This window comes from Hemicordylus capensis, chromosome 1, assembly GCF_027244095.1.
Source record: "Hemicordylus capensis ecotype Gifberg chromosome 1, rHemCap1.1.pri, whole genome shotgun sequence".
In the NCBI taxonomy this organism is placed as follows: Eukaryota; Metazoa; Chordata; class Lepidosauria; order Squamata; family Cordylidae; genus Hemicordylus; species Hemicordylus capensis.
The window spans coordinates 197,371,628-197,390,647 of record NC_069657.1 but is presented as its reverse complement, the minus strand read 5'-3'; the positions used below and the strand labels follow the sequence as shown (position 1 = coordinate 197,390,647).

The 19,020-nt window shown below is 43.8% G+C and overlaps 1 protein-coding gene across 3 annotated transcripts in view; it reads right to left on the bottom strand.

Moving 5' to 3' along the window:
• The window catches only part of ITGA6 (integrin subunit alpha 6), a 77,305-nt gene that overhangs the window by 37,709 nt on the left and 20,576 nt on the right, over positions 1-19,020 (bottom strand). For all 3 annotated transcript variants that reach the window (XM_053266458.1, XM_053266467.1, XM_053266477.1), the window contains exons 2-4: positions 5,504-5,631; positions 4,522-4,601; positions 2,728-2,986 (exon numbers count right to left, since the gene is read on the bottom strand). In XM_053266458.1, the coding sequence (XP_053122433.1) occupies positions 2,728-2,986; positions 4,522-4,601; positions 5,504-5,631 (467 nt within the window). The remainder of the gene's footprint in view (positions 1-2,727; positions 2,987-4,521; positions 4,602-5,503; positions 5,632-19,020) is intronic.

Genomic DNA, 19,020 nt, shown 5'->3' with positions numbered 1-19,020 from the left:
GGACCATTAGTATGACTCCATTTTTTTTTTAAGGGTCTAGAGTAGCTGTAGGGGATATAACCCTTTCTGAATAAAACCACTGGCTAAAACATTGACATTCAGTAGAGTGTTATTTCATCACTGGAAGCTCCTTCTAGGAATGGAAGGATAGTTGAACTCATGCAATGGGTCCTTGTGCTAATCCAACTCTCCTTCTATCCCTGAAAGGTGCATCTGAGCAGCCTCTTCCAAAAGTTAAGATCCAACCTATTATATCTTGGCTTTAAAAAAAAAAAAAGTGAACTACAATTGTGGGGAGATGGGCAAGAATACTACACTGTGTACTGAGCAGCTAATCAGTGCATGTCTAAGTGTATGCCTTGACATGAATCAGTGTATGCCTTGGCATGAGTTCCCCATGGCATGCTAGGAGTCTTTGCATCCTGATATCGGAGAGGAACGGAATGCATACATATTAGAGATGCTGACAAAAGGTTTCCCATCCAAATTTCTCCCTGGATTTGGGGGATTCTGAAGTACATTATCTCCTTTCTAGAGTGGTACCTATGCATTAATGATCCACCACTCTTCCATTTTTTATTTCCATACTTTGTTTAGATGCCATGCATGTGCCATTTGCCACAGTTTTCAGTTGTTTTTTATCCCCCGATACTGGTTAATGACATATACCAACACAAATAAACACCGACTAAATGTTCAGCCTGGTTCTCCAGGGTTTTTAACTGTTTAAATGTTTTAGCTGTTAATTAGTTTTAATACTGTTTTTATAGTTTTGATTTTAATTTTTAATTGATTTTAATTGTTTTTACTTTGATGTAAACTGCCCTGAGCCATTTTTGGAAGGGCAGTATATCAATCAATCAATCAATCAATCAAAAAAATCAAAAGAGAATATCAATGGAACCACAAGGTTGCCTTAAGATTCCCTTTCATGCCTCAGTTTAAACTGTGAATAGCAGTCACCTGTGAACAAAAAGGAAACAGATGTAAACTGGAAACTGTGGCAAACTGCATGTATACCAATTCCAAAATTCAGTACTGGTAACATAACACTTGAAATGTTCATGTTAAATGTTAAATCCTGAAATGTTATTGTGACATAAAGTGTTAAACCACAATTTCTGCTAGATGCAGTACTGTCAACTAACTGTGACAACTCAGTTAAAAAAGACTTCCGTTCATTTTAAAAAGCAAAGTCTTCTATTTTGACAGGTGTATTTACTGTCCTATTTAACAAAGCAAACATGTTTTTCCTCAGCCATGAAAGAGCACTCTTAAAACCACAGGGCTCAGCAACAGGACTTGCAAATCTGGCAAAACAATAGCTCGATTTGATATACCACATCAGGATGGTCAGATTTTCGTGCCATAGAACTGGTATGCAGAAGGGTAGGATTTCACTCAAGTACACCTTGTGCCAAAGCTCAAAGATTTTGCATGGTTCGTGTGTCAGGCACAGGTGCACCCCACAATGATTTATCACAGAGGCGAGAGGTCAGGAGAGAAAAGAATTTCACAGCTGCTGGCATAACAGAGTCCAGCAAGAAAAACAAGCTCCTTTAAAAAGAGGAGGAGGAGGAGGAGAGAGGGAGGGATGGAGGGGAGAAGGGGAAGGGTGGTTTTCACAGCTTATCAGCATAAATAAACTGAAACAAATCCATGTGCTCATTAAATTTTGCAATGCCCACCAAATGAAATGGACCAGGATTCTCCCTTGATTAGTTCTTATCTCAAGCATGTCTTCTACTGAAAATGCATTTTTACCTGCCTTAATTAAAATTTTAAAAAAGCAAACAAAAACCATGTTAATACTCATCCTGACTATATATTAATTCCTTTTTCACATAATCTCCCTAGTACGGCTTCCTGCTTTTCCAGCCGTGTTTGGGATCTGTGTCTAAGGAAGTTCTTGTGTTCAGGATCTGTGTCTGAGGAAGTTCACGTTCAATCCCTGGTCTCCCTAGCTAAAGCAGATCTCAGAGAGCAAGGTTGGAAAAGACCTTTGCTTAAGCCCATGGAGAGTCTCTGTCCATCAGAGTAGATAATGAGGCTATTCTCACACACACACACACACACACACACACACACACACACACACACTGAAGCCTCTCCTCCAAACTGGGTTAGGACTGCAAGTGCTCTCCCAACCCTGTTTGAGCGATCGTGTGTCAGCCGTGGGGAAGGGAGGGGGGAATCCCCATAATGCACCATGCACTTGCAGGGTGCATTATTGGAGCTCGAGGCGGGGGGCATGGGGCAGCACATCCCAGCACCTCGACCCTCGGAGCCACCAGCAGCAGGACAATCGTCTGCAGGGAGGTAGGCACTTTCAGGCTTCCTCCACACAAAACAGGTATGGGCTATGCTGGGCTAGATGGACCAACAGTATAAAGAAAGTTTTATATATCCATAGGGGCAGTATAACTGAGTTCATGATGTGCTGGCAATTAAGAATGCCCTACAAGTTCCCAGGGGCATCAAGCTAGCTACGAATGGAGAGAGTGCAGCCTTCTGACCCAAGAAGGCAATTCTTATGCTCAAGATCTAGCTAACACACCAATCCGGGAGCATGTAAAACCAATATGCCCTATGTTTTTAACTTCTTAGAGAAGAACATCAAGGGAGAGTTCATATAGCTAAAGATTTTGCAAAGAAAACAACATTTTCAGATATGGGTTAGATGCTTATTCTAGAACTGAGAGGAGTGCTGAGAAATCTAAGCCATACCTTTCCAGTTATAAGTTCCTGGTGCCCCGAATACAATATAATGATAATCTTTGGTAAAAGTGGCAGCTACACCTTGCTGGCATGAACCAAATTTATTGTGGCCTCCCGGCCGGCCTTCACAAAAACTCCATTGCCCACCATCCATATAATCATCTTCCTTGATGGTGAGATCCTGACTCAGCACATAGCACCTTCCAATCATATTTCGAGTTTCCTGAATGGTGCTCCTACGTCTTTTCTCATAGCGATGTGCACAAGTCTGTAAGAGATCAAGAAACATAGATCAGCAAAACTTTCTCTTCTCTCCCCTGTACAGAGTTACCTCCTCTATGAGAGAAACAAAGCCCTGTCACTTCTGCTTTTAATTAGACTGAACTGTGTGTGGAAGCTTCAAATTGCCTTCTACTTTAAATACAACTAATCATGAGATAAGCCTACCCGTACCTGTGAAATATAAAATTTCAGTTGCAATCTTATGCATGGTAGGACTTGGAGAAAAAAATGCATAGGATTAGACTGCAAGGTAAGTAATATGATCCATACCAGATTTACTACTGAGCATCCCAAGCTTAATTGGTTGCATAAGAAATATTTTTAGGGAGCAGTATTGCTTTTACTGTAGTGGATAAAAGGAACTTGACCTTCTCGGTACCACTTTAGTGCATGTGTCGCTACTGCTCATGATAAGCAGGAAGAAAAGGATGGATGGACTGATGCTGTAAGGGAAGCAAGCAGCAGAAGGAGATCTAGAGCAAGAACTCCAATCCCAGAGCAAAAGTAATGTAACAGAATGTGTATTTAAAAGAGACTTAACACACTCAAAAACCCTAAATACTGCAGATATTTTTCTTGCCGTTCCAAAGAACTCTCAAGTTCCATAGACAGAATGACAGTAGCTCCTTGCTTGCATTAAGGTGAATGAAGGCCCGGGGCAGCTCGTCAATAAGGCAATGCCCCCAGTTGGTGCCTGTGCCCTGGGGTGCTGAGTGCAGGCGCACCATCACCACCCGCATTGCCTCACCTGCCCACTGCTGTTCCAAGGTTCCTTGCTGCCATGGCATCACCACACGTGCCACCTGCATTTCCTGGCTTCTCTAGTGCCTAGATGGCTTCCTAGAGAAAGAAAGTCATCCAGGCAGCTAGTGAAGTGCTTGCTAGCTGGGAAATGAGGGCTGAGGATGGCACACGCTCCGATCCTGGCCATGCCTTCCATGCCACTTCAGTGTCAGTGGCATGGCTGGCAGCATCTTGGCATCACCTCAACGGCGCCAGTTGCCAATCAGAAATCACTATATACAAATACTATTATGATTTTCTCTCACAATACCTCATGGTGGCAATTGTTAAGGTACCTGTTAAACACTCAGTTTTTCAGGCTACATTTTAGGCTGCCATGGTGTGCGATCCTCTTCCTGGAGAGGGTAGATGCCCCAAGGAAGACCAAAGTGACTAAGATACATAAAACCAGCCTACACATATTTCCCCTGCTAATTGAACAAAAAGGCACCTTTCAAAAGTGGCGTCTACTGCACAGACACCGAAACTGGTGTCTACTTTGTGTTTCTTTTTAGACTGTGAGTCCTTTGGGGACATGGAATCATCTTCTCATTATTCTTTTTCTATGTAAACCACTTCCAAAACTTTTTTTGTTGAAAAGCGGTAGATAAATAATAGCAACAAAATTTTCTCAGATCCTACAGTAGGTGCATCTTTCCTCCCATTTTCTATAAAAAATGCAGGGAACATTAAATCTAATGAAATGTTTGCAACAGTTCATTCCTGAAAAAAACTTACCACTACTTTCCCTCCAGGTCCTTGACTTTGAACAGTTACACCCATCCATTGGTCTTCCTTGCTTTCTGTTTCTGGATCAGCTGAAAAAAAACATCAGTATAATGCTGCTTCAGATACACTTTTTTTTTTTTTAAGTAATGTATATTTGCTAGTTCATTACAAATGTACAGTGGTCCCTCGACTTATGAAGATAATCCGATCCGAACGCACGTTCGTAGGTCGGAATTTTCGTAAGTCGAAAAGCGCATCCATGGAGGTCCGGAACACTCGTAAGTCGAGGAAACCGCATCTAAAAATTCGTAGGTCAAGGAAGCCGCATCTAAACCGGCAACGACTTCCGGTATTTTTTGTCGTTCGTATGTCGAAATCTTCGGATGTCGAGTGCTTCGTAAGTTGAGGGACCACTGTATTACTGTAAATCTTTTAAGTTCACTGAGTAAAAGCATTTAGTACCCAAAACAATCTTTAGATGGCACTGTTTGTCTACAATATCTGTACAGTACAACGTCTTAACTGATCATCATTATTACTTTCAGCAAGGGCATTATTTTGAGGGAGTGATGTCCTTTTTTGGGAAGAATGTGAGGAAACAGTGACCCATCTATTTAAAAAATTGTTTTTATTTCAACATGATTTTTAATTAGTACAAGCTATCAGGAAATAGCTTGTATAAATCATACGGCAATGAATGGGAACTGTTATGTTATGCTTAGGCAGGGGAACCTGGAGGATGTACCCACGTGGAGCACCTTAATAGTGTCATCAGGGGGCTCACTCTATAAGAATGGAATCTTTTTTTAAATTTTAAAATAATTCTCAAGAAATCCTAAAGCTTACATTAAATCAGTTAACAAATCATATCCCCCCTGGTATGTGAATGTGTGTGTTTAATAATTAAACTCTGTAGGAAGGTCACATAAGCCCTATGGCCTGCCCAGAACAGAACAAATGCATCTAGATGGCCAAGTATGAATGAGCTCACCATCTTCATCAAATCTTACACGCTTGCATAGCTCCTCTGGAATCATAATATCACAGCTGAACAATCCCCCAGTCCTGTTGGCTAGTTGTGTCTTGAAAGCTGTGTGTCTAGGAGCTCCAACCAGCAGCCTATATGGAGAGAGGAAGAACAGAGTGTATTTGACAAACAAACAGCTGATATTCTACAGAAGAACAGCCATGAGAGATTAGATCATTTGCCAAGGGAATCTTGATCTTTCAACCAAAAAACAGCAACAAAAAAACACCCAAAGGGAGAAAATACATTATTTATTTTTAAATAAATAACATTTTAAAATAAATTTTTGGAAAATCTACTTTCTGTACTGGAAGATGCCACAGTATACATGCAGACTTGGTGCCTCTGGATGGGGCGGCTAATAAATTTAAAAAATATAATATAATATAATATAATATTCCAGAATTACCACATTATACAAAGTTTCTGGAAAGGTAAAATAAAGTTGTGCTGTTGAGTCAGTGTCAGCTCCTGGTGATCACAAAGCCATGTGGTTTTCTTTTGCTGAATATAGGAGGGGTTTACTTTTGCCATCTCCTGTGCAGTATGAGATTATGCCTTTCAGCACCTTCCTATATTGCAGCTGCCCAACAGAGGTGTTTCCCATAGTCTGGGAAACATATCAGCAGAGATTCAAACCAGCAACCTCTTGCTCCCTAGGCAAGTCACTTCCCTGCTGCACCATTAGGTGGCTTTCTGGAAAGGTAGTATTATCAAAATAAACATGACACTGAACACAAATTTAGAACTGATGGACAAAAATGTAATATAGGAATATATCCCAAATACATGGAACCTAGATTTGAGTTCCAGACAATGGCTATTCAGGGGTTTATTAGTGGCAAAACAGTTAATACTGTATTGCAACTCTGGAAGGTGACTAATGTTCCTAAAGTGGAAGACTGGGTACAAGATTTATTTGATCTAGCTTTGCATAAAAAAATGGGCCTTCAGCAAGGATGATAAATCAGCAAAGTGGTTAAGGATTTGGTACAACTTCCTAGAACGACATGTACACTAAAAGACAACCACACCGTTTCTAATCCCTTTATTGCTAATCTACCTAGGTACCCATATGTTAACAGTAATTAGTACTACTATTACTACTACTTCTGCTGCTTCCTTCTCGCTCTCACCACCACCACCCACCCACACTTCTTTTTTCTTTTTCTACTTTCATTTACTGGATGGGTAAGAGGGTGGGATACAATGATAATGGAAAACTGAATTTATTATAAGGGGGGGGATTCAATAAACTCTTAATTTTTAAAATGTTGAGCCATCCAAACTCCTGCTCCATATCCTTACTGATCACTGGAAGAGGTGCAGAAACTTACAATAGGATCAGCCTGATTAACATATTGTATTACTGCAGATAACAGGTAGGAATGATTCTAGGTAGGAAGGAAGGCGGTTTTGAGCACCATTGTTATACCAACCACAACACATGCTCTAGCTCTGAGAGTAAAGGCACTCATAAAGTTACATGAAATGTGCTCACAAGGAGGGACAATGAGGGGCTTATTCTCCAATAAGCACTGGATGGAGTTATATCAAACCAAGACTCATTGTGCATGGAATTTCTGAGCAAGACATATCACAGTGTGTGCATGGAATGTCTGCATGAACAAGAACATTCTCTTCAGAATCAGCAATAGATCCACACATGCAATGGAGAAGCATGCAACAATCCTGGGGGACCCACAGGTTCAAACCACCACAATACGATCTCTCTAGTAACATGTTAATTTTATTAATTTTATACACTGACTTGTTTGACAAATCTATGTTTCTTGACTTCGGAGTACAATAATTCTGGGACACATTTGCTGTGAACCCAAGGATATTGTTATGACCAGCTACATCAGGAGTTGCTAAATTACAAGGATTTTTTAAAATATATATAGACAATTATCACTTTTGTATATAAATTAAGGTTTCAGAACTATTTATGGGAGTCTTGGTAAGCACACTTTAAAAAGAAAAAGAAAAAAACACCAAAGAGAAAAATTATTCCCAGCAATTTTTGGTTTGGAAAAATATTACTAGAGCATAATGCTAGCAGACCCTAGCTGACCTTGCTTATCAAGTTATATAGTTTTATTTAAAATATTCCAGAACATGCAAATTCTGCCCATTTTTATTTCAAAGTTAACTAAATATCCATCTACATTTGATAAAATGCTCATTTGCTGCTTACCAAATCAATGTGCACGCACTTCGGCCATTTCCATGGTGACGCTGACCGGGGCACAGGGAGGGAAGCTGCAGTCCCACACACCTCCCCTGCCCCTTAAAGAACCCCCGCCATCCCTCCTGGGAGCACATGGAACCAGTTCCATGCACATCCCTAGACCTTATTAAAATCAGATAACCCCTTAGCAAAAGTTGCACAAGTTTTTATTCCATTGCTTTAGCGCTGCTGCAGACTTTATTCAATTAAGGAATCTGAATCAGGATGCATGCTCTCACTACTCAACTCAGCCCTTTATCTGGAAAGTCAGAATAACCCTGCACCTTTAATGGTCACAAGTACAAAAAACCCAGGAAGCATCCACTAAGATACATGCAAAAAAGAGACCACTATGGAATGTTTATAAAATTCTTTTATTGATTGTAGATCAAATGTGCTCTCAACTCATTTAAGCCTGCATTTAAGCCTGCACTACAAGCCTCTGAGGCTCTACACACCATCAATGTGTATTATTATTATTTTATTATTTATTTATTCGATTTCTATACCGCTCTTCCAAAAATGGCTCGGGGAGGTTTATACAGAGAAAAAAACACAAATGAATCCGATGGATCCCAGTCCTCCAAAAGGGCTCACAATCTAAAAAGAAACACAGGAGAGACACCAGCAACAGGTACTGTGCTGGGGGTGGATGAGGCCAATTAGAGCCTCATGGGGTTATGCAGGGTTGCTGGGTGGCCGGATCGGCTGCCCAGATGAGCAGCTGCTTTGGTTGGGTGCTCCCGTGCCCGGCCACGGCTCCCTCGGGAATCTTGGGGGTTGGGGGAAGGGGAGCACCGCCATGCGGCACCCCAACCCCTGGAGCCCCAGGAAGGCACTGCGTGAATGCACAGTGCCTTCCTGGGGTCCCCTCCTGCCCTCTCCCCCCGCACCCTAAGTGTGCCAGCCATGGCTGGGCTGGGCTCCCTTTGCCCGGTTTCCCCCCACCGTGAGAATAGCTGCTCTGTGTTGGCTTGTGCTGCTGCCTGGGTGTCCTTGGAGAAATAAATTTCTCATTATTTCTGCTCTCTCATGTTTCTGCTAATGCACATCTGCATAAATATACTTGTTTTACATCCTTACATTCTTGTGAGTTCAGTTGCTGTTTGGACCTTCACGAACCCATGTGTTTAAAATACCGTGTATGTGTGTGTGGGGGGGGGGGGAGTGATGCTTATCTTGAAAGGGGAAAGCCAAAAGGCCATTAGGTCCAGACTCCACAATTACCTAACTGCACCTCTGAACCCTACAAGAGATCTCTGATAAAAGATACTGTTTTAATAGCTTATTAGGTAGTGGGAGGAAGCTAATAAGCAGCAACTTTTACCAGAAATCTCTTGTAAGGGTCAAGCATAACTGCATCTGAGGATTCTTGCTTAGTGAGGAAGGCCTTGTGACTGAAATGTGTTGAGTACACTGACACATGTACAAAACACCAAACCATAGTTAAACATGGTTAATACAAACATGGTTAATACTCAACCATGGCTATGGAGAGGCTGGCTAGTAGCCAAGAGATTAATACCGTGGCAAAGGAAATCTCCTGCTCACCCTAGGACTGAGGAATCGATGTGTGACCAGCTTGAGTTAGCAGCACATGAAAAATGGAACCTAGTAAACAAACCTGAGAAATAGTCAGAAATCTGGGACAACTTCCTTGAATTATTCTTAGAATAAAAACCTTTGATTTAAATGTTAAAATGATTTTTTAGAAAATAATAACTCCCAGGCATTTGGATTCTTCTATCAGGACCTGTTCTGAATTTCATCTCATGTGGAGGCTAGATTAGTCTCCATTGCGAGTAGGATTTTTTTGGTAGTGGCCCTGCATTTTGTAACTCTCTTTAAAATGAGCTCTATATAGCCTCTCCCTGATACCTTTTTGAAAAGGCTTAACATTTTCAGAAAACCTTAAAAAGTGCTGGTTGAGATCTTGAATGGCCATTATGTCTTGTGCTGCATCATTTATTTGTCTGGTTTTAATGTTTATTGCTTTATGGATAACTTTATTGTTTGTTTTGATTTATGATCTACTGCTGCAGAATTTTTCGCTGAGCAGTGAATAAAAATTTAAAAACAAACAAACTAGGATTTGCTCCCAACTTAGAATACAAGTAGAGGTGTGCCCGGACCATGGTTCAAAGCGTGGCCACCATGTGCATGCCGGCGCCATGTGGGGAGTACTTGGGCCGAGTGCCACCCCAGCAGGAAGCTGCATGGGGCACCAGAGAGCAGGCAGGACCTGCTCTCCTTTTCCTTAAAGCTCCCCCATGCTGCTCCCATAAGGTGCTTGAACCACAGTTCGGGCACACCCCTAGTTACAAGCACACTTTGTTATCACAAGTGCTGATACACATTCACACATACAGACAAGTTAAGGGCAATGGGGTGGGGGAGAATCCAACATCTGACGAGGGGTAAGGGAGGCAGCACGGCCCATTCTGGATGCTTAATCAAGATTCATCACTGGCAAGCATTTCAACGACACCAGCTCCTGCTTCTGTTTCATCTTCTGACAGCTAGGAAATCTCCACAGACAACTTGCCAAATCTATTCCAAGGGCACTACTCTGAGACACATGCTTTAAAACTATAGGGTTTTCCATTATATATAAAGATGTGAAGTATCACACATTAAAAAGCAACAAAATCAAACATTATTGAGGCAATTCTCACGATTGCCAAAAAATGGGCTAAGAGGGCCTAGCCCGCTTTTTGGCAATCATCTTCTGCAACAGGAGCCATGTGGCTCCCGGCAGCAAACCGCCCAAAGTACCCCTCCCCTGAGCCGAGGTTAACGGAGCGAGCGCGTATGGCTTGTGTGTTGCCATGGCGCACAGCATCACATGAGTAGACCCCCCAACTGGGCTCAGGGGTCTCTCCAGGATGCCCTGTGCACGGGGGACATCCTGGAACGTCCGGGGGCTGTGCGGCCCCCAATCCCCACAGCCCCCGCTGGCTCTGTGACAGAGCTGGCAGTCGTGTGGGTGGCCGAACCAGCCTCCCAGGGCTCCACGGGCGATCATCTGCAGGGAGAGCGGGCTAAGCCCCTCTCCCCACAGACCTCGTTTCGGAAAGCCTCACTGATCGTGAGACTCGCCTCATTGTGTTGCCTAAAATGGGTGGTTTTTCTCATCAGCCTCAATGATTTAGGAGCTATATGCTTCTAGGAGCTATATGTTTTTTGAGAACTTGTGGCTCCATAAATAATTAAACTGCTTCCTTGTCAGAGCATGATGATTTCCATTAAGGTTTTGTTATTCTTCATTGTCACTATTTCTTTCTACTGTGTTTGGTAAAAGGTATCTCAAATGCTATAAATGCATGCAGAGTTTTCAGTTGAGGAAGCAAGCAAATGTAATCCCTGAATTTCTACCCAGGCTACTAAATAAGAGAGGTGCTTTCTGACAACATATGCTATGAACAGAGAAAATTGTTAAATAATACCCCTTTGGGCCTTCTTTACATATTCTGAAAATGAAACACTGAAGCATATGTTTTCTTCTCAACCCACCTGATAAAAGATGCATGGGGACAATGCAATCCCTCATCTTCCAATGGTAGTAGGTACATGCTAGTCTGCACATATACTTGAGCCTTTGCATGCACCAGAGAGCAGCCGACAAGGAGAGGGGACAAGCAGTATAGGAATCCTTCTCCACAGTCTTTTGCATAAACAAGGATGGATCGTGACAGACATTGAGGTTATTCACACGCGCGGAGGAAACTGGACTAATGGGGGGCCAGCCCAGTTTCCCCCACGTGTGTGAACTACAGGGAGCCATGCAGCTCTTGGTGGTTAGCCCACTTAATTGCCTCCCTTAAATGAGGTTCACTCCGCTAACCCCGTTCTGGCAACCATGAGCCACGGCAACTCATGAGTAGACCCCCAGCTGGGATGCTGCAGCAAGCCTCATGGCCTCAGGGGCCTCCCCAGAATGCCCCGCACACTTGTGTGGGACATCCTGGGACTTCTGGGGGCCAGGCGGCCCCCGATCTCCACCACCCCTACCGGCTCCGTGACGGAGCTGGTAAATGTGTGGGCAGCCGATCCGGATGATTGGAGATGAGCTCCCTGCTCATCTCCCCACAGAGCCCGATTAGGCTCTACACATGGATTGTGTGTAGAGCCTCCTTGGATCATCCCCACCGTTTTAAAAAGGCAGAAGCAAACATGAGCTCCTAGTAATGGTATCTCAAATGTTATCTTCGCAAAGCTGTGTCCCGAACCTTCAAAAACATCTCTACAAGCCTGTAGAACCAAGATATATTCAATCACAGTTTCAAAAATGAATGGCTGAATTGTGCCCTACCTAGGCTAGCCAGAAGAACAAGAGAGCTACAGTACATGGACAAGGTGCAGTAGACTTTACCTTTCCACATTCACTTGTTTGCTGGGTAAGCCTTCTTAAGAATGCTAAATGACTTCTGTTGTATCTTCATTAAAACAAAACCATCTCAGTGCATGCATACCCAGATTCACATAAAGCTGAAAGCATGACCACAGAGTTTGAGAGGGAAGAGTTAGTGCATACACTGCAGATTTAAGAACATAAGATCAGGCCAAAGGCCTATCTAGTCCGGTATTCTGTTTCACACAGTAGCCCACCAAAAACTTTCCCTCTCTCATCTATGTTCATTTTAGTTTTGCTTTTGAGAGACCTGCAAGAAATTTATGTATGTGTAACTTCCCCTACTTGCCTATTACAGGTGTGTGCAGTATGGCTTCTGTACATACATACACATGTTCACACACACCACACAAAAATTCAAAAAAAGTTACCTCCTTGTTGCTTTGGAGTCCTTCAAATAAGCAATGCCATCCATTAGACTGATTCCTGACCCCACATCCAGCTAGTGCTGGGGGCGGAGTTGTGCGCCCAGCCCTTGAGATGGGCACAGGGGCCGCCATTTTGACTCCCTCGGGATGTGACGTGTGCCAGCCAATGGAAGCATGGGAGTGGCTACATAAGTGGCTGCCTCCCTTCTGTTCGCTCTCAGTTGCTCTAGGGGCAAAGCCCCCATTCCAGTTCAGTGAGGGTTGTCTGGTCACCTTTTGGGGCCAAGTAGGAATGTTTTGAGACACACCTTATTGGCTCTGGTACGGCTTTTTTTTTTTTTTTTTTTTTTTTTTTTTTTTTTTGCCTACTTCTCACTGACTCTAACTGTTAGGTTGTCACTGTTGCATGTTTGGTCACTTTGCAGGTGAGTACGGGTTGGGGTCGGCTGTCTAAGTTTGGTGTCTGACTGGAGGATCATTTAAGGCGAGTAGGCAAGCCGATGAACAGCACTCAAAGGTTTTGCGGCCCTTGGACTGGGATCCACCCCTACTCAGAGGCTGGCTGGCTCCTACCATTCCGAGTACTGCGGCCTGCGTGGGGTGAGGGCTGGTCGGTCTCCCCTCAACGGGGATAAAGCCTCACGGTTGTGGTGACGTCCAGACCTGGTGCCAGGCTGAATCAACACCCAGTCCTTTGCCCTGTGGTGGGCAGTCCTCCTTATGAGGCTGACCCACAGAGGGGGTAAAGTAAAGGTGCCATTGAGTCGGTGTCGACTCCTGGCAACCACAGAGCCCTGTGGTTTTCTTTAGTAGAATACAGGAGGGGGTTACCATTGCTATCTCCTGCATAGCATGAAATGATGTCTTTCAGTATCTTCCTATATTGCTGCTTCCTAATATAGGTGTTTCTCATAGTCTGGGAAACATACCAGCAGGGATTTGGACTGGCAACCTCTGGCTTGCTAGTCAAGTCATTTCCCCGCTGCACCATTATGTTGCTACCCACCGCTAATTGTAAATACCTCGTTGCAGGTTATTGTAATTTATTAATAAAAGTGGCCCTAGTATCACACGTGTCTTGTCGTTATTGGGCCTGGGTGTGCAATTATTGTTATTTGTTATATTTATAACCCACTCTTCCTCCAAGGAGTTAAGAGAAGCATACTTATCTTCACAACAACCCTTTCATGGCTGAATTGGGATTTGAACTTGGGTCTCCCCAGTCCTAGTACAACCACTAATGTCATTCTGAAATAGAAGGGCAGCTCTTTACAAAAAGAGGTTTCCTTTTAATATAAGGGTATGTTAGAGATTTAATGTGACCCATGACTCAAACAGGGCTTAGCCTGTATAGCCTGTATTTAGTGCTACTCCCCAATGATGGGATGTATGAAAGAAACTAGTCTTTGGATATGTTGCAGGATACTAACCTCCCTTGGAAGTACTCACTACCTACACTACACATCTGAGAACTAAGGGCCTAGTTCATACTTGTATACTTCACTTCATTCCTTAAAGCTTGTTGATCCTCAGCATAACATGAGAGAATCGCTGCCACTGAAAAGCATTTTGCTTGATTAGCCGTCAGGCAATATGAAAGTTATTAACCTGAAATGGCTCATTCACATATACAAGACATTACTGGATGCTGTCAGCCAGTGAATGAGGAGCACACGTGTGAACCAGCCCCAAGTACCAAAACTTCCACATCATGACAGGCAGGTATGAGCTTCAGCACACACACACACGTACATACACAGAAAGACTTTTTTTTTAAAAAAGGAATCAACCACTGAGAGACTCTTTCTCATCATGAGCAGCCAAGATCAGGCTAGGACAGCTAAGCCCAAGCTTGGCTGCCCAAGAGAACTCTCAGGAGCCAACCAGCTCCCACTGGCACCTCGGCAGCAAACCCACCTAGGGAGCCCGCCTTTTAAGTGGGGTTAAGGGAGAGAGCGCTCCCTTCGCTGTGTTTATGTGACCTTGCGTCAACACTGGCTACTTTCAGACAGTGCTGACACATTGACAGGCGCCCACCCGTCCCTGGGGGTATCCCCACAATGCAACACACACTTGTGCGATGCACTGTGGGATTTCTGGGGGCCAGGATGACACGTCCTAGTCCCTATGCCTCCACGCTCCCTGGGGCAGAGGTAGACCATCTGGGAGCACAAAGCGTGCACCCAGACGGACCTCATCAATCATCTGTGGGGAAGGTGGGCTTCTGCAGCCTTCCCTGCTGCACCACGAGAACAACCTATGAGTCTATGACACCACTAATGCCACTATTTTCCATCTCCGACTCTACTTCCTTGAAACAATTCCCCCTCCCCTGCCATGAAATTAAAAGAGCAGCAGCAACTAGATGGCTGGTCCTAGGACTGTAGGTTCCTGCTTGATCCACCTGATAAACAAGTCACTTTCTTGCTTAATGTAATGGATAGATTTATTTATTTATATTTATGGCTCACCCTACCCCAAGGTCTGAAGACAGATGACAGAAATTTCACCCACACATATATTCCAAGGGCACAATCTCAGAAAGGAGAGTACGAAACCAACCTGTGGTTTGGGGGAGTCATTGACAAATTATGTATTATTATTATTAATAAACACATTTATATACCGCCCCATACAAAACGTCCCTGGGTGGTTCACAAATGCCTCTTTGTTACAATGTGGTTTCAAGAAATGAGGTATTTATAGGAAAGGAAAGACTGTGCCGTTGAGTCAGTGTCAACTTCTGGCGACAACAGAGCCATGTGGCTTTCTTGGTAGAATACACGAGGGGTTTACCATTGCCTTTCTTCCACGCAGTATGAGATGATGCCTTTGCTGTTGTCAATGAAGTGAGCATCCACCTCCAACTCCTTCCTATGTCACTGCGGCCCGATATAGGTGACTACAAATATATATATTTACTAGGCACAGTCTGGGAAGCACACCAACAGGGAGGTATTCATACCTCATTCTAAAACAGAGCTCTCTATAGAAAACTTCACTTTTCTCTACAAAAAACAAAAACAAGTTGCTGGACCCAGAAATGTTTCCCATTTACTCAGTCAAGTCCCAAGCCTTCCAACTCTGTTGCCAGTCCATACACTTTCACCTTTTTTTGCAGGGTTGCAGGAATGCCAGGGAGTCAGACAACATATAAACAGGGGGGCTATTCCCACAATCGGGGGAAATCGGGCTAGGAAAGCCTAGCCCGATTTTTCCCGATCATGAGAACCACCGGGCTCGGCTGCGAGCCCGGTGGTTCTTGAGCAGCTAACCCGCTCAAGTAGCCCGCCCCTTAGCCCGGGCTATTGGATCGTGAGTAGCCGTGGTGGGGCTCCGTGCCGTGGCTACTCATGAGGAGACCCCCGGAGGGGAGGCGAAAAGCTGCCTCCCAAGTCCATGGGTCTCGCCATCATGCCCTGCGCACTCGCGCAGAGCATGCTGGAGCTTGCGGGGGCCGATCGGCCTCCGCTCCCCCAAGTCCCCACCGGCTCCGTCACAGAGCCGGCAATTGTGTGGGCAGCCGATCCGGCCTCCCAGGGCTCCCTGCCCAATCGTCTGCGGGGAGAGTGGGATCGTGAGACCCACCTCAGGGACTTGAAGCATTAAAAATGTGGGTACAGTTCAACTGTATTTTTCTTTTTCTTTTTTTTGGTCTCTGCTTCAGTTCCAGTTGAGACACCAACTTTAAAATGTGGGTTGGTAATCAAATCAGACAGGTAAAGTTGGATTTGAACTAATTTAGAACGTTTCATGCAGAAGAATATCAAACTTTTTTGCTTGCCATGTAGCCCTATAAAATGAATACAATACGTATTTTCCTTCTGAAATAGTTACTTTTAAAAATATTTTTGAAGTTTTAAAAAGTTTTTAAACAAACAGAATACATCCAACAAGATTTCTTTTTAAACCAATTCATAGCCGAGAGCCCAATTATCATACCACTTACCACTTTATCTGTTTAAGGGTTCAGTTACAATTCAGATTCCAAGCAGCCAAGAGATTTTAAGTTTGGGTTCAGTTACAACTCATTGGAAAAAGTCTCTCTAGACAGATTTCTGGGTCCAATTCAACTTCTTGCACACAACACATTTTAGTTCTTCAACACAAGTTTAGTTCTTGCGATAATAGTGATAATATTTCTTTAGATGGACCAGTAATTTTAAAAAGCATTTATGTTGCTGGGCTGCTGTTTAACTTTAAAACAAAACATTTCTGGATAGAAAAGGTGCTTAACTGTTCCCAATGCATTTACCAGTTGCTACTTCTTCGGTATTTGTTTTTCACCATGAGGTGGTTCAGACATTACATCCAACCAGACCATCCAACCACACAGTGCAGATGTGGTGATCACTCCTGGGGCGGGGGGCACCCAACAGCCTCATAATTGACTGGGATGGTTCAAATGAATTCCCTCACAGGATTTACACACCACTTTATATTAATGTAGTACTTAAATTACGTATGAGGGCAGTTCAGATGAACCGCTCCCCCCACATGTTTATAGGTCTCTGACCTAAACAACAATTTATTATGGGGCAGCTAACAAATACAGTTGTGTACTACTACGATGACGACAACGTCCTACATCACACATAGCTGGGGCTGGTTCAGATGTGTCATCAGATTTATGAACCCACAATTAGCGAGCTAATAAAATAGCTTATTTTCAGAACGACTGAAGACTGAAGTTCACTGGAGATACAGAGATGACGGTTTGCCAAATACTTGAAACTGGTTTCCATTTTGAAAGTGATAATGTGACAGAGCATGACAAATCCCAGATGCCAGAGAGCCATGGCACCTAGAAATTAAATAGTGGTGCCTAGACTAGGATATTCAGAGGTCGAGTTATTTAATAAAATCTTTATTTGTCCGACACAGCCCTGTTTCTGTTCTGCGTGTGTTACCTGTAAAGGGATAAAGAGAAGCCTATTTACCCTCTCTCCTGCCTCACAATATGCATCTCCAAGTCTGGTAATTTTGTCAAGTGGCTATTGCCTGGCTCCTTAATCAGTGGACTGGCTCTTAGATCCAAAGAAAATTTGTCAGAGCCTGTCATGTGGTATTTCTTTTTCCCACAGAACCTTTACCTTCTGATATTTTCATTTATGCTATAAGAATAAAATTACACAGGAAGTGCTATGCAAATACCAAGGCCCAAATCACACAAGCGTTTTAAATGCTTTAATTATCACTTGGGAAACGTCTTCTGCTTCAGTTAACCTCATGTGCATTACTGCTATTCATAGGTTAATGCCCCCCCTTAAATGTCACCAAACCCCCTTCGGCTAGTCCAGGAGAAGAGACTCCACCACCTTCCCACCCCAGATGCTGGCCTATACCACCCTCCAACTAGACTCTTGAGGCAGTCCCACGAACATACTTCTAGCCTGCCTCACTGCCATTTTCTTCACATCCTGCTCCCTAGGCTATCCAAAGAAAGGAACAACGTTCAAGAATGGCCCTTTCCAGTTTCACCAGTATCTTTAATCACTACTCTGTCCACCAAGTAACTGCACTAGTGTGCATATATTTCATTCAGCAATTTTATGGCAGGGGAAAGAGGAAAGGGGTGCACTGCTGATGTGATGTTTTCCCAGCAGCAGTGCAACTGATGAGCTTTTCTCTGACCATGTCAGTTTTACCCAAGAACTAGGATGTCATAAGAAATCTGCACTGATAGATCTAAGAAGGTTTTCCCCTACGCACTTTAAAATTTTGATACAAGTGTATTTAAAACTGCCTTTTTGATTTTCACATATGCACACACAAACTGACTTCAGAGAAAGCATAAGGTTTAAATAATAATTACTACACACACACACACACTGAGGCTATTCACACGACCGAGCAAAACTGGAACCCAGCCCAGGTTTGCTCGCTCATGTGAACCACTGGGATCACGCCCGATCCTGGCGGCTAGACAGCAGCAAACGTGCCTATGTAGCCTCCTTGTTAAATGAGGTTAAGGGAGCAAGCGCTCCCTTACCCTCATTATTTTTTAATCGTGTGTCTGCTGCAGCTGCTCACAGCCACGGCAGGCACACTCAGGGGGGGGGGGCTGCCAGTAATGCCCGATCCCAGCAGCTACATTATTGGGGGGCTCTTGGGGGGTGGAGCACCACAAAGTGGCACTTCCCTGTGCCCAACCCCCGGAGCACCCAAGCGAGGCTCAGGAGCACTGTAGGGAAGCCACCACTCGACTGGGCGGGTGATCCACCCACCCAGAGACCAACGGAGGATCGCCTGCAGGGGAGGGAAGGTTAACCCTCCTTCCCTGCAGTTAGCCCCAAAGCTCTTCTCACTGATTGTGAGAAGAGCTTCATTAAGTCTATCAGGACGCAATTTTCCTGTTCCATCATAAAACTTTCATTTTTCCATTTTAGTCAAGGGAAAGAGCCATTGCTCAGTGGTAAGGCACAAGCTTTGCATGCAGGACATGAGAAAGATCCCTGCCTGAAACATA